At 45.9% G+C, this 15,300-nt stretch overlaps 1 protein-coding gene across 1 annotated transcript in view; it reads left to right on the top strand.

Annotated features, from left to right (window-relative positions):
• Window positions 1-15,300, top strand: part of LOC309449650 (uncharacterized protein) — a gene marked incomplete at both ends in the record, with an annotated part of 103,188 nt that overhangs the window by 14,941 nt on the left and 72,947 nt on the right. Inside the window, 15 exons of the mRNA XM_082071916.1 lie at window positions 11-157; window positions 367-486; window positions 1,122-1,280; window positions 3,399-3,545; window positions 4,506-4,625; window positions 7,585-7,731; window positions 7,875-8,078; window positions 8,416-8,555; window positions 9,880-10,003; window positions 11,331-11,474; window positions 11,803-11,975; window positions 12,411-12,542; window positions 13,730-13,804; window positions 14,346-14,426; window positions 14,518-14,544. Coding sequence (XP_081928042.1) covers window positions 11-157; window positions 367-486; window positions 1,122-1,280; window positions 3,399-3,545; window positions 4,506-4,625; window positions 7,585-7,731; window positions 7,875-8,078; window positions 8,416-8,555; window positions 9,880-10,003; window positions 11,331-11,474; window positions 11,803-11,975; window positions 12,411-12,542; window positions 13,730-13,804; window positions 14,346-14,426; window positions 14,518-14,544 — 1,940 coding nt within the window. The remainder of the gene's footprint in view (window positions 1-10; window positions 158-366; window positions 487-1,121; window positions 1,281-3,398; window positions 3,546-4,505; window positions 4,626-7,584; window positions 7,732-7,874; window positions 8,079-8,415; window positions 8,556-9,879; window positions 10,004-11,330; window positions 11,475-11,802; window positions 11,976-12,410; window positions 12,543-13,729; window positions 13,805-14,345; window positions 14,427-14,517; window positions 14,545-15,300) is intronic.

Raw genomic sequence — 15,300 nt, 5'->3', positions numbered from 1 at the left:
CTTTTTGCAGAGGGCAGCATCCAGGACGTGAACCTCAGCAACACCTACAGCTACTACATGATCCAGGGGCTGCAGCCTGGCACAGAGTACAATGTCACCATCAACCCCGTTTTCGGGGATGTTGAGGGGCCGGTGGTGAGCAGAAAAACAACGACAGGTGAGTACCCTGTGGCAGGGGTGGGAGCCAGCTCAAGAGGACATGGATGGTGGGTGAAGCTGTGCCGGCGCACAGAGCTGGTGTCATTTGTAGTCACCAACCTGCCTGTCGTCTGCTGCAGAAAACACTTTAGGTCATCGCAGCTCTTTGGGGGGCACTTAGAAGCTATTGGGACCTTGATGCAGTTGGTCAACTTTGTTCTTTTTCAGTGGCATCGAGTACCGTCCAGATGCTGAACGTGAGTGAGATATCCACCAACAGCGCTCTGCTCTCCTGGGACTCAGTTGCTGGGGCCACTGGGTACCGAGTGGCCTGGGGCCCTACACCAGGTAAGATCCTGTCCTCTTCCTGCTTCTAGCGCCTCCACCTTCTCCTGTGGGATGGGTGATAAAGCACTAGGAACCTCAGGGATGGTAGATGTAGTGGCAGGTCCAACTCATTAACTGGTCTGAGCAGCCTTTCCCACAACTTCAGGGCATGAACTGAAACCAGAAATTATTCCTGGACCTGACCTGCAGTTCCAGGGTCTCTGCAGCAACTGCATTCAATGTATAGAACAAGAGTCCTACACCACCTTGCCTGGTCCTCAGAGAAGAGTCGGGGCAGGTCATCCAGCACAGGAGCTTTGCAAGTCTCTGGAGATGCTGGGAAGGGGCAGACCACAGGCTGGAGCCGCCCTTGGACTGCACCACATTACTGTGTGCCCTGGATGTGAGAACTAGTTTGGTTCCTTTTGTTCTTCTCAACTGGTTTGGATCCTTTAGTCATTCAAATTCCCAAATAAATAACCATAGGAAAACTGTCTCTTGCCCCAGCACATACATGGGTGTTCTACAAGATAGGTTCAGCTGGGTTGGAGATGTACTGCCAGGGAAAACATAGTGTTTTTCCAAATATTCAACAGAACTTCTCCCCAGACTCTTCACTCTTTATCCTCTTCTATTTTATTTTCTCTCTCCCAAAGAGTTCTTTGGGAAAGACCGTCCTCGCCAGCTGGCCCTCAACAGATCAATCACATCCTACCAGCTCCGCAACCTGGCCCATGACACTGAGTACGTGATTTCCCTCTACGTGCTCTTTGGCTCGGTGGAGGGACCGGGGATCACAACCTCAGCCAGGACATGTGAGTATGGGCAGGACATTCAAGTAGCTACCACACCACACACCCCTTGCATGGCTGGCTCAACCTCATGTGTTCCTACAAAGGCCTTACGCTGTGCCTCCTACACCCCACTCCCATCACCTTCCCCTCATGTTGGGGACACCATGGTGGTGGTCCTTTGCCCTACAATCCAGCTGTGCCTGATGGCTGAAGACCTGAATCCCAAAGGCTCTGGGGTTTCTGCCTGGGATTTTCCAGAGGTAAACTGGAGCTGACGTGCTTTGCAGTTGATCTGTTCACGTACCATGGGCTTGGGCCAACCGCCAGGTCTGAACTGCCCAGTCTGCACTTGCCAGCCTTCCAGACATTCCAAAATCCAGACCAGTGGCCAAAGTCTTCAATATCGTCAAACAGTCCAGCTGGAAAAGAGATGAGACCTGGGTAAATTATACTGTAGGGAGCCACAGGGGAGAAAAATGGGTAGGAGTGGACATGTCCTTCTGGCACGTTAAACAGGCTTGGCATAGGTAGGAAACCCCAGATATATTAACATGCTCCCCAGTGTTATTTATCCACAGCCATCTCAGAAAGGCAGGAGCCTCTCTGTAGGCACCGCTCAGGGTCAACTCACCAGCATGCACTCTTGAGATGTGATATTCCTTGAGTTGTGCCTCTGCCTCTTCAGACTCAGATTCTTGAGTCCTTTCAGTGTCCTTTTCACATGAAGTCATCTGAACCACAGTTCCCCACAGTGTTTAAAGATACATCTGGATGACCTGTCCTCTCTTGGGCTGCCTCCTCACATCCCTGTGTTGTGTCAGCAGAGTTTGTTGCAGGCGGTAACAAATGCGGATGAGATCCCTCAGCTTAACCCTCAAAGTGCTCCTCTCCATCAGTTCATTAGAAAATGCAGCCTGGAAATGTCTGGAAAGTAGATATCGGATAAACACCCAAGTCTTTCTTCAGTGCCATAGCTTAGAGCCATGAACTCTGCATAACTTGGGCTGTTACTTCAGACATCTCATCCTGGTTAATTTTTGCAGTGTCTCCTGCAGAGTCCCACATCATTCAGACCGTTCAAGATCTGAGGGTTACTGACACTGGTGTTAACAATTTGAAGCTGTCTTGGAGGAGGCTTCCTGGGGTGACCCATTATAAGTTAACCTGGGTGCCATTCAATGGTGAGCATCCTGCTCTCTTAGCGAGGTGTGGTATGATTGTCCCCCTGGACTGGGCACTGGGGAGGCCAAACCGCGAATCCTGGGGGCAGTTTTGGGCCCTTCACATCAAGAAAGGCCTTGAGGTGCTGGAGCGAGTGGAGAGAAGGGAACGGAGCTGGTGAGGGGCTGGAGCACAAGTGTGATGGGAGCGGCTGAGGGACCTGGGGGGTTCAGCTGGAGAACAGGAGCTGAGGGGAGACCTTCTGATCTCTGAACTGCCTGAAAGGAGCTTGGAGCCAGGGGGGTCGGGCTCTGCTCCCCAGGAACAAGCGCCAGGAGCAGAGGAAACGGCCTCAAGTTGCGCCAGGGGAGGTTGAGGTTGGATGTGGGGAACAATTTCTTCCCCAAAGGGCTGTGGGGCATTGGAACAGGCTGCCCAGGGCAGTGCTGGAGTCACCATCCCTGGAGGGGTTGAATAGATGGAGATGAGGTTCTCAGGGACATGGGGCAGTGCTGGACTTGGCAGTGTTGGATTAATGATTGGATTCAATGCCCATGAGGGTCTTTTCCAACCAAAATGATTCTATGAGGACAGAGCACAAGGAACCTCAGAAAACAGGAGCTTAGCTCAGCTCTTTCCTTTTCCCACAGATCATCAGGGTAGATGGGGACGGTAATGTCTACAGGAGCAGGTTGAAGCCCTGTAACTGAGCCAGGTTTTAGTCACTAACAAAAATATCAATAGGCATAGTTGGGATTTGGGAAGTCAGAGTTGTTCCCTTGCATCAGTGTATGTGATGTCTTTGTGACTGCATCTCTCACCTGCCTGTGCCTCAATTTCCCCAGATGCAAAACGAGCACCTTGCTGGTGAGGTCCCATAAGAGATGTGGGAAGAAACTGCTGTAACAATAATTGTTAATAGCAATTACCCTGCCCTTTCTATGTAACACTGGGGTTTTTTTGAATGACTCCTCTTAGGTGGTTTGGAAACCTCCCAGGTGCTTGCAGCAGAAACAGTCTCCTTCACAATCCCCAAACTGAAGGAGAGCACCACCTACACCATCGGCATGTCTGCAATGGTGGGGGGACGGGAGGGAGGCCCCACACTCCTCACAGCCAAAACCTGTGAGTACAGGACCGCTGGATGGGGACAAGAGCATCTCCACATTAGTGGTAGGGGCCATCTCTTCCTAGGGGCTCTCATGGGATGTGAGGATGGAAAAAGAGCAATATTGGCTGCTAGACACCTTATTACTTCTCATGTCCCACCAACCAGCATGCCAGAAATCATGCATCGGTCCTTTTCTTCTTATCACTGAGAAATGTTGGGACTTTGCCTGTTTTACTCTGTCAATAATCACCATGAGATGTGACTTATGTGACATGTTATCTTGGATCTACCTCTTTAGTTACAATATCTTGACCATTTCCAGCTGATAAAGGCAAACGTCAGCACTCATGATGCTGTGGCATCATGCGTCTTGATTGCTGCTGCAGAATAGGCAAATTTGGAGATCAAATGGTGGAGAAGGTCAGGGGTGCAGAGCCAGCGCTGTAGTTTCGAGGAGCACCAGCATCTCCCCAATGGAACAAGAAACAACTTTATCGCCTATCCCAACAGCTCCAGTTTCACAATTAGTTTAGAGAAATACCCGGCAGTCTGGGCTGAAGATCTGACAACAGGTATTTGCTCAATCTCCACCAGTTCCCACCAGCTGAGGATGTGAGCTGATTCAGGTTTCTGGAAAACCTCTCAAGTGCTGTAGGGATTCCTTCCTCTCACCAGAAATGTGGTGTTTTAGGAGGCAGGAGGTCTCCAAAGCTGTTTGCAGGCTAAGATGTTTTTCCTGGCACGCACATCTTTGCATCTTGGGGTAGGTACCATCTGAAAGATTCACCAGCTGTGGACAAGTGTAGCCAAGATGTGCTTCATCCTCATCATTTCTATCTGGACTTTTTGCTTTGAGTTTCAGTGGGGCCAGGCCTTGAGCCTCCCAAAGGATGCAGCATCTTTCTTCCAGCTCAGACAAGCTTTTGGTGGTAGCTTCTACCCCTTCTAAGATTTATTTATTTCATCTCTAACAGTGGATTTACCCAAAGTGACCGAGTTCACAGTGCAACAGACTGGAGATTCAAGCATTTTGCTGACTTGGGCGGCTGTTCCTGGAGTATCCATGTACCTATTAACATGGCGCTTGTCATCAGGTAATTTTTGTTTTGGTGGGGGAAGGAAGGATGGTTTGTAATTTGGTCTCCTCCTGTGTGAGCTGCCCTGTCACCCAAGGAGATTTGGGGATGGAGCATGGACATGTGGTCTCTGATTCAGTCTTAAAGGGAAAACTTCTTTCCACAACCAGCCTTAAGTGGCTGATGTTTCCTTCAAGTATCGTGACTCATTTCTCTAAGTGATGTCCAGTTTGACCTGGGGTAAATGATGCCATCACTGATGACACCAGCTCTGCTCCTTCTTTAGAACCCATCTGGACCCTGTTTTGCAGGAGAACAAAGGGTTGACCATGGGGTCTTCCATGCATTACCTCAGCTTCTTCATTTGGGAGAAAAAGAGGTGAAAAAAATGAAAGCTGGCCCACTGAGTAAGCTCACAGGGTGACCCATTCAGCCATTGCAAAATCCTTAGGGGAAGAAAAACAAGACATGGAAATTGCTTGGAAAAAAGCCTGCTGGTTGGCATTATCAGTGTATCTTCATTTAAAGTCACTACCTGTCCATCAAGGATAGTTGCAGTAAACCAAAAAAGGTTGGGTTTTGTCATCCATACAACCTTAATTCTTATATTTTAAAAAGCTTTGCTATGTAGTAAATAGCTTTTAAAACTCTTGCAATAATTGCTCACAGTTTCTAGTGTGTATTTCTTTGATTTAGCTCTATGGGGTTTGCCCTTTTAAAGCACCAGCTATATTATTTTTCCCTAGAGTGGGCTTGAACCTGTTTGAATATGGCAAAGTTCCTGTCATTGATGCTTCAACCACCAACTTTTTGCTAGTGATCAGTTCATCTTCATAAGTCAACAAAGAAAAAGGACCTGAGTTCATCTTCATAAGTCAACAAAGAAAAAGGACCTGACACAATTCCCTTGCTCTCCCTGCAGTGTTTTTGAGTTAGTAGGTCGTCAGCTTTAATATTTTTTAATTCCAAGGACATTTTGGTATTGGCAGCTTCAGACTTGCAATATATGTCACTCAGGATGAAGTCTCCTGTGGTAGCATCGTTTTTTTACTCTACGTATCAGGGATAAGTGATTAGGGAACTGAACATTCAGTTCTCTAGGGTGATTTAAGTGATCTAATGCAACTGTTCCCCTCCTGTGCCATGCTGTTAAAATATCGATCCGTAAGTATTCAAAAATCATTGGTTTCAGAGTTGTCAGGGCTCAGAAATGGATAGTACCATGTTTGACAGGCCCCCTGTGCCCTCACTCAATCGATCCTTTTGAAATAGGTTTATAACTATTGATTTAACATTTCAATCAGATGAATCTTGCCACCACATTTCAATAGTACCAATGAGATCAAATTTATGCTCGAAAGTGAGTAATTCCAATTTCTCTCGTTTAATCACCCAGGCTGCCAGCATTAATATATAAAGGCAATTAAGAATTTTGTCTTTTTTTTTCCTTTTTTTTTTTTTTTGTCTCTTGGTACCTTGATTAATTTTCTTCTCCAAAATTTGATTTTTCTCTAAATGAGTACTCATTCATTACCCATTTCCCTTGCCCCCCTTTTAAGCTCATTTAATGCTCTGCTCTCTGCCAGTTGACTCTAGCCAGCCTGCCCTATAGAAGACCAGTTCCCCTTCTACACAGCTTGAGGTCATCCCAGCTGTAGACCTCCTCTGTCCAGAGTTACAAAAAAACAAACCCATGTATGTCAATGGGGCTCCATCCAGAGCCAGCCTTCCTCCCCCATGCGATAGGAAGGACGTTGGAGAAGAAGAGACTGAGAGAGCTGGGGCTGTTCAGCCTGGAGAAGAGAAGCTGAGAGGGGATCTCATCAATGGTTATAAATATCTCCAGGGTAGGTGTCAAGAGGATGGACCAGATTCTTTTCAATGATGCCCAACGACAGGATGAGGGGCAACGGGCACAGACTGAAGCACAGGAGGGTCCATCTGAATATGAGGAGAAACTTCTTTCCTTTGAGGTGCCAGAGCCTGGCCCAGGCTGCCCAGAGAGGTTGTGGAGTCTCCTTCTCTGGAGACATTCAAACCTGCCTGGACACCTTCCTGTGTGATCTGCTCTGGTAAACCTGCTTTAGCAGGTGGGTTGGAGTGGATGATCTCCACATGTCCCTTCCAACCCCAACCATCCTGTGATTCTGTGAAGTTCAGCTGGACGTTGCCCTCCTCCCACTTCTTTGTATATTCTCTTGACTGTTACTGGAGCACCAAAGTCATGGTTTTCTTATCCATCTAATCAACAGAATCTCATTTAATTTTGTACCTTCATAAAATCACAAAATCATTTAGGTTGGAAGAGACGCTCAAGATCATAGAGTCTGATGTCTAGTGAAAATGAAACATTATTTACACCAGTTCTGAGTTGATTAAGCTTTGGTTTTGTCTTTTAAAGGGAAAATTCTATTACAGAATGAAAACGTGAGTTTCACTTTGAACAGCATCAAAACTCATCATCCATTCTTTCCATAATAAGACTCTTATAAAATGTCAAAACATCATGGTGGCATTTCCACAGATTTTTCCTATCATCATGATTTTACAACAAAACTATCAAATGCATGCAACCAAATTTCTCAAGTAAGTTTGATTCTACTTTTCAGCAAACTTCCCATTCATTAAGAAAAAAGAATCCTGTTTCTCTATGTGTTAACCACTGCAAACCATTGGTCTGTCACAGAGCTCAGCCTCAGACACCACCTGGCTCAAGTGCCCTCTCCAAACCCTTTTATGAATTGCCATTTTCATTTCCTATTAATGTACTCGAGAACTCCCTTGTCAGACACAAATAACCTTATTTCATCTGGTTTGGGACCTGACCATTGCAGTTTGCAAACGTCTTACCAAGAGCTCCAGCTCCAAAGCCCAGGACTTGTCTCATCTCCAAGCTCCTGTTTGCCATAGTTGATGTCATTAGAAGATGGGATGCTTCAGACATGAGAGTTATTTCGAGTTTCTTCCTTTTTCACAGCTTCTGATCTTTCCCAGGAACTTTTGCCAGCAGCTTCTACATCATATCAAGTGACAGGACTGAGCACCAAAAAAATGTATTTGTTTTCTATAAGACCAATCTTTGGAGATACGGAGGGAGCAGAGACAACGTTCCTTGGGCAAACAGGTATGAAGACTGGAGACTTATGGTGTAGCTTTACCTAGAGGACTGCTGCTAAGGCTAATTTCTTGGCCGCCTTCTAATGCTTTGCTAAGTGCCATAACTAAAATAAGTTTAATAAACACCTTTTTTTCTTTTGACTCTTACAGTGGGACCTCACAGAGACTCACCTGCGCCAATCGCTCCAGTGACTTCTGCAAAATTGGATATGATGGGATCCCCATCTGTACCTCCTAGGAATGTGGGGACAACTCCTCTTCCACTGGCCACCACCACAACGCTACCGCCAACCTCAGAGACCCCGCTATTGACCACCGCCACGTCTGCACTGCTGACGGCTCTCCCCGAGCCAAGTGAGTGTGTATCTATGTGTGATTTGATGACGATGTAGCAGTAGGTCAAAACCACCAGGGACCATGGTCTTCTCTGATCTCAGGAGCCCAAATTAGTCTTTATTCATTGAGTAGTGAGAGCGGGAAATATCAGGGAAAGGGGAGACACAAACCCCATAAAATACAGTGAGGGTCTCAGCACTGCCCTGTGGGGTGAAGGTGCTGCCCGCTCACTCACCAGCACTTGGCATCACGAGAGGTTTTTGTGTTTGGGTTTGTCTTGTTGCTCTGAACACAAAGAAACATGCTTCTGCTTTAGGAACCCCCAGCTTATGGAGATTCTCTCTTCCCTCTGCAGTCTGTGGCAAGTTCAAAGCAGACATTGGGTTCCTGGTGGACGAGTCCTCAAGTATTGGCCAGAGCAATTTCAATAAAGTGAAGGATTTCCTCTTCCGGATCATTTCCTATTTCCCTAAGATTGGGCCTGAAGGGACACAGGCAAGATTTTGTTATTGTATTTCCTGAAGGTGTTTTCCTTCCAAATGTTCACCTTTGGTCACTCCTGCGATGACAACAAACACGTGTTGTGGCTCAGAAAGGCTTTGCCTAAAGACGTGTGTGTCCAACAAAGACATGAATAAAGGTCTCCTAAATCTCAGCCTGCTCATTTGGATATATTTCCATTTCATGGTTATTTTTCCTAGAGTGAGTCATCAGGAAGAAAGCAAATCCCAGACCTACTGAAATGCTGTCTAGGTTATGGAGCTCAGGGGTATATCAGGTGTGGTTCCCCCCTCTAAGACCCCATTTCTGCCCACATCCACCTTGCTAATGAGTGGAGACCCAGGTGGAGACTGAGATGGGAGATGCAGCACACACCAGCAACTGCATCCTCCAGACAAGCAGAGGACCAGATCCCCAGACCATGCTATGAAACACCTCAAGGGCAAATGAAGCCTACAGCGTTGAGCAACAACTCAGAAAAGCCAACTGGAAGACTCAGTAGATAATTTTTAGCAGTCATTTGTGTATTAATGTGATTAATACACATTAATGTAATGTCTGAATTAGCCCTTTGAAAGGGAGACATGCATAGCTTACTTTCAGTTGATGAGGAAACAGGGAGCTTCCTGCACTCTTTACTTACAGGTAGTCTTGAAGGTGTAGGCACATGTTACCCTGGGGTGACAAATAATTCTGGAGAAATGAAGCCATTTCGATTTAGATGGCTGTAGTGTGAACTCAATAGCTCGCCTCTTTTCACACTCAATGGAGATCAAGGGTTTAATTCGGGAGGGATGATGTGTCCTGCTATGGGAGCTGCTGCAGCAGGAGATGCTTCCACCCAACCATGAGCTGCCTGAAGTGCACAGGTCTCCCATCAGTCCTGTGCAGAAACCTCTGATACCCCAGAACAGGGGTGTGAAACTCATTTTCACGGGGGGCCACATCAGCCTTGAGATTGCCTTCAAAGAGCTGAATATAATGTTAGGACTGTATAAATGTACAAGTAATTACATTTCTAACAGTCCTAAAGTTACATCAGGCGACTGCAAGGCTGATGTGGCCCCCAGTGAAAATAGTTTGACACCCCTGCCCTAGAAAGTCTTGAAAAGCACTTTGCCTGTGCTTAAGTATATGGACCATGCCCTATGTGCCTATGAACCCAACAGCCATTTTTGAGCCTAGAAACACAACTTCTTTCCACTCCCGTTGCACTGCAAGTAGTCGAATTATCGAACTCAAGGCAGTTTATTGTGTGATGGCACATTTGCTGTGTGCCTGAGCCCTCCACATTTTTAACGCCCTTTTTTTTTGGCAGGTTGCTGTTGCTCAATACAGTGAAGAGCCCAGAGCAGCTTTCCACTTCAACCAGCACCGGGATCGCAACAGCGTCCTGAGAACCGTCAGGGGACTGGGCTATACTGGTGGCAACACAAAAACAGGTGTGTATGGATGAGGTGCACACGTGGGGTGGATCTTCTGGACCAAGACAGAGGATGTAGACCAGGGACAGCATTTGTCTGAGTGTTTTAAACCCATTTACAAGGCTAGAAAGTTATGGCCCAAAGTTCTTCAAAACTGTAAATGGGGGACTTAATTAGTTTTTATTTCCAGGGATGGTTTTCCAACTAGCCTGGTGTTCTTTATCCACGTCCTAGTTTTACTACTGGGTTTCTCTTCACTATTTTATAACCTTGCCTGCACCTAAGAGAGCTTTATGTACCTGGCCTGGAGACAAAGCTCATAAACATTAGGTAAGGATAGGTGATGGTGAAGCATCCTTATTGCCCACTGTATACACATTTTAATTAGCAAATTCCAACAATTATTGCCTCATTACCCTAGCTACCGAACAATGTGCCCCATCCTATTTTCATGGTGTGTCATCACGTAAATGTCCTTTGCTTACCACTGTTGTATAAATAACACAGCTCTTCACTAGCTTAGTGTCTTGGAAATTAAGATACTTTTCTTATGTAGTTAAAAAGCTCAGTGACAGACAGCACTTTCCACCTACTCATTCCCAGCAGGGTATACCTGGTTCTCTGAAGGTACATGAGCAGTAATGTTAAACTGAAGGTATTAATAGTTAATTTTAACTTTACAATTTTAAACATGCGGCCTAAATGTCTTCCTGTCAGTCGACATAAAGGGGAGCCTTGAAGTGTGTTAATTAAAAGCTTATATACCTCATCCTGACTCAGTGGTATTGGTCAGGAACACAAAAAAGTGTGGCTGATCAAAATACAATAATTTTGATGGGACTGGTTGTGGAAAGCACGTGTGAAACTGGTCAGATTGCAAATTCCTAGGTAATCTTGCCTCTAATCTTTCTTTTTATGGAGGTTGTGTGAACAGAGGCATTCATACTTTTGGGGGCTTCTTAACCACTTCTGGTTGGGGCAGAGTTTTTTGTGAAATTTTCCTGGTCTTTCTAAAGAAATTTGGAAATGAGAATTCTGTAGTTTTGTTTTTGTTTTTGTTTTTTTTTTTTTTTTCCTAAAATACAAGGATAATGCTTCAAATCTCCTGAAAGTTTTTTTTTTTTTTTTTTCCCAAAATGATCTGCTTAATTCAGCCTGGACCATTTCAGCCAATGTGATTTGCTGCTGTCTTCTCTCCAAAGACATTGGCCCGTGCTAGGGGCTACTGTCCATTTATGGGGCCCCACTGAATGCTCTTTAGTCTCCATCTGTGGAAGGATACTCACAGTCCTCACCTGCAGACCTAAAAGGCAGATTCACACCATCCCTCTCCATGTTTACCCAGGTCGTGGTTTAGCCTACATGCTAAAGGAGATATTTCAGTCCTCCAGAGGGATGAGACCAGATTTCCCCCATGTCCTGGTCCTCATGACTGATGGGAGATCCCAGGATGATGTGCTGCCACCAGCCAGAGTAGCCCATGCTTTGGGTAAGAGTTGCCCTGTTGCATTTCCCTGAGGCCTTGGTTCTTCAATGATTTCCAGATAGTTGAGGCTGGTACATTATGTGATGTCTGCACTTCGAGTTGGCTTTCTTCACTCCTTCATCCTTTCTTCTCTCCTTCATCCTTCTTTCTGTCCCTAGCTTGAGTGTCTTGGTTTGCTATAACTCACACATGTTGCTCCAGGTGAGTTCTCGCATGGCTACTGGAGTTACCTAATCCCAGCAGAGGTTATTAACAGGAAGATTGTGATGAAGGGTTTGGAAACTCTGATCTGAGACATTTTTGCTTCCATTGAGTGAGCGATGTGTTTCAGGGATCCGTGTCATTGCTGTGGGTGTCTCAGGAGCTGACCCCGTTGAGCTCAACAGCATCTTGCTACAGCAGAACCTCCAGAACGTTTTCTATGTCACCACATTTGATGACTTCCCCCAGATCCTCCAAGAGCTGATAGAGGTCATTTGTTCTGACTCTCAACCACCCGAGGAGGTGAGCTGCTTCACAACCCTTTGAACATAAGCCAGCTTGCTTGGCCCTGGTCATGCACAAGGGCAATCTTCTTCCTTGAGCAAAGTCATCCTGACCTCATTTACTGTCCAACCCTAGAGATAATGAACAAAATCTTTGAAATCAAGGGAGCAGAACTGTGTAAGCCAGAATCAGGCTTTGAAAGTTTTGTTCCATGAGGCTGCTTGAATGTATTATAAATTCATTGCCCCTTTCTAATGCTGGTTGATGGGTCATTGGTATGGATGTGAGCTCACCCACAGAGTACCTCAAAGAGTGATGCTTTATGTCTGTTTCAATGAAAAGGTTGGTGATATAAAAATGCAGTGACCTCTTGAAACCTGTTGAAGTCTGGTGTTTGATGTCTGGTTCTAAAACCTGGAGGATCACTAATCTAAACTAAACTCCATGCTGTAGGTTGCCAGGCATGAAGCTAATAAGCAATTGCCATTTGGTGAGACAGAGAGCAAGCTGCAAGTCCCTGATCCATCATCAGCTGAACCGCTTACCCAAAAAGTAGAGGAGTCTTGTGGTCCATGGTGTTTAAAGGTAAGAATTAGTTTGCTGGTGTCTGTCCAGGGGATTATATTTCAAAGAAACGTATTGACCACAGCTATGATCAGGTCACTTCTCATGCCTGTGTGGTGTGCAGTGGAGTTATATCAGTGTCAAGTCCTTTAACTTTGGAAGCCATGTCCATGTTTGAGGAGGTCATCCTAGAAGCTGGCATTTCAGCATGGGAAATGCAGCAGCCTCCTGTGCTCCTTCCCAGCGAACCAATGAAACGCAGGCCTTCTATAGATCCTGCTTCATACCTACCGGCCCCATGCAGATGTCCCAGATGTTCTGTGGCTTCTCAGATAGCTCTAGACTCCACACGAGCCACTGAACAGACCACCAAGCTGCCACTGCTTCTTACTTCAGAAATAAAAATGTTGGGAGGCAAATCTACCCACTTCTCCTACCAAGCAGAAGGCCAGAAGAAATGAAGAATAGGAGGACAACTCAAAAGCCCATATGCCCATCTAGTGTGTTTACTGGTGGGCTGTAGCCAGCTAGTCTGAACAGTCTATGTTAGCTTCCCTGGGGAAAATGAGAGTCTCCAGGGTAGTTGGTGGACAACTAGTCAGTGTGGTCAGCAAATTTTGGTCATGCTGGAGTTCATAGGCAGGTGTCCACACTGGCAGAATAGCTCAGATGGTGATGCTATGGCAGTCTAAAATTAGGTAAGATGAATGTTGTCCATGAATGATTGAATCACGGTCTTCGTTTAATCTCTGCAAAACTCCTTTCCACAGTTGCTCCCATGGGGGAGAAGAATTGCATTGATACCACCCTGAAGTATTGCAGATGTGTAACCAAGAATATTTAGAGTCTCTCTGAGCCAAAAAGCAGATCTTGAACTATAGATGCAACATGGGCCAAGACTTCATGAGGCATCAATACACTCCCTGACTGCATTTTGTCCTCACACAACTCTACTCTCTATCCTGTTCTCCCAATTTCAAGACGTAAGCCAGGGACATGATAGATAACACATGACCTCCAGGAGGCTTTAAATAATCTCAGGATAGTAATAGGTCTCTTGAATGGTCAACCCTGCTTCTTTCTTCTGTTGCATAAGCCGAGGGGCGTGCTAGTCTGAATTTCATGGTCACTTTGGTTTGGGTTTATTTGCTGCTCTCGGCAAATAATAATTTCATTATCATTTGCTCTCTTTTCCTTTTCCTTTCAAGAGCTTCAGGGGCTCACCAGCTCATGGAGGCTATGACCCATACAGCTTTATTCCAAAGGGAGAGAAAGGAGAAAGGGTGAGTCCATCAGCATGAACCATCCACTTGGTTCATTACTGTGCAACTAAATGATTAGAACCAAGGAAGAGATCTAGCAAAAAATCATCTTAAGATCTTTTATGTTGGTGTTTTGATATATCCTGCTCCATGCAGGATGAGAGTAAATGGCCTCAAGTTGCGCCAGGAGAGATTGAGATTGGAAATTAGGAAAGATTTTTTATTGGAAAAGGTTGTAAGGCATTGGAACAGGCTGCCCAGTTCAATGGTGGAGTCACCATCCCTGGAGGGGTTTAAAAGATGCATAGATGAGGTTCTTAGAGACATGGTTTAGTGTTGGGTTAATGGTTGGGCTCAATGATCTTGAGGGTCTTTTCCAACCAAAATGACTCTATGATTCTCTGCCAACTTTGAAAATCGGGTTAAAGGGATCTGAGGCATGTGTGTGTGCTGGTAATTGGAGATTCCCTCAGGTGGTACAGAAGGTTGGTGCTGCATGAAGCTCTTTGGGTTTGCAGGTCTGGGGTCATAACCTGCATGCTGTTACTTTCCATCTGTTTAGGGTCTACCTGGGAAGGATGGCATTCCTGGGCTGCCGGGCAGGCCGGGGCGGACAGGTCCTCCTGGTCCCCCTGGATTCATGGTAAGTATTCATTTTAACAAACCTTGTCAAATTCCCATGTAAGAAAAAGGGAACATGTCTCTCAAATCTTTCTCTGTCTCCTGTTTTGCAGGGTCTCCCTGGTATCCAAGGTGATATTGTAAGTATTTTGAATGAAGCAAAGATCATCAATACAGTGGGACCCTAAAGCTTTGCTTTTCAAGCCTTTCAAAGGCCAATTGCATTGAGCTGGACAGGAGAACCAATTGACACATTTAGTCTTTATGAGAGGCTATTGCTGTCACTGAATAGCTCTGAGTAGGTTTCCTTCTGTTCAGAGATTTGACAAATAATGCAATACAACATGGCCACATTTCTATGTAAGCAACCCTCAGTGAACTAGAGCTCTCCAGAAGAAGGGCTATGAACTCTGCCTTCAGCCATATATATATGTATATATTCAGGAAGAACCTGGGGCTATTGGTCAACAGCCTGTTGGAGATGAGCCAGTGTGTGCCCAGGTGGCCAAGAGGCCACCAGCATCCTGGCTGGTACCAGCACTGGTGTGGCCAGCAGGCCCAGGGCAGTGACCGTCCCTGTGCTGGGACCTGGGGAGGCCAAACCACGAATCCTGGGGGCAGTTTTGGGCCCCTCACTGAGGTGCTGGAGCGAGTGGAGAGAAGGGAACGGAGCTGCTGAGGGGCTGGAGCACAAGTGTGATGAGAGCGGCTGAGGGACCTGGGGGGTTCAGCTGAAGAACAGGAGCTGAGGGGAGACCTTCTGATCGCTGAAAGGAGGTTGGACCCATAAATGACACATATATATTTCTCATCAATGTTGAGACCAAAATCCACTTCTAGGAACCATGACGATTGTGAAAGTAAATGAAATTTTATTAGAGACAGGTCTGTAACTT

This window comes from Streptopelia decaocto (genome assembly GCF_964273445.1).
Source record: "Streptopelia decaocto genome assembly, chromosome: 1".
Classification (NCBI taxonomy): domain Eukaryota; kingdom Metazoa; phylum Chordata; class Aves; order Columbiformes; family Columbidae; genus Streptopelia; species Streptopelia decaocto.
The sequence above is the reverse complement of the archived record's forward strand: the minus strand, read 5'-3'. Positions and strand labels throughout refer to the sequence as shown.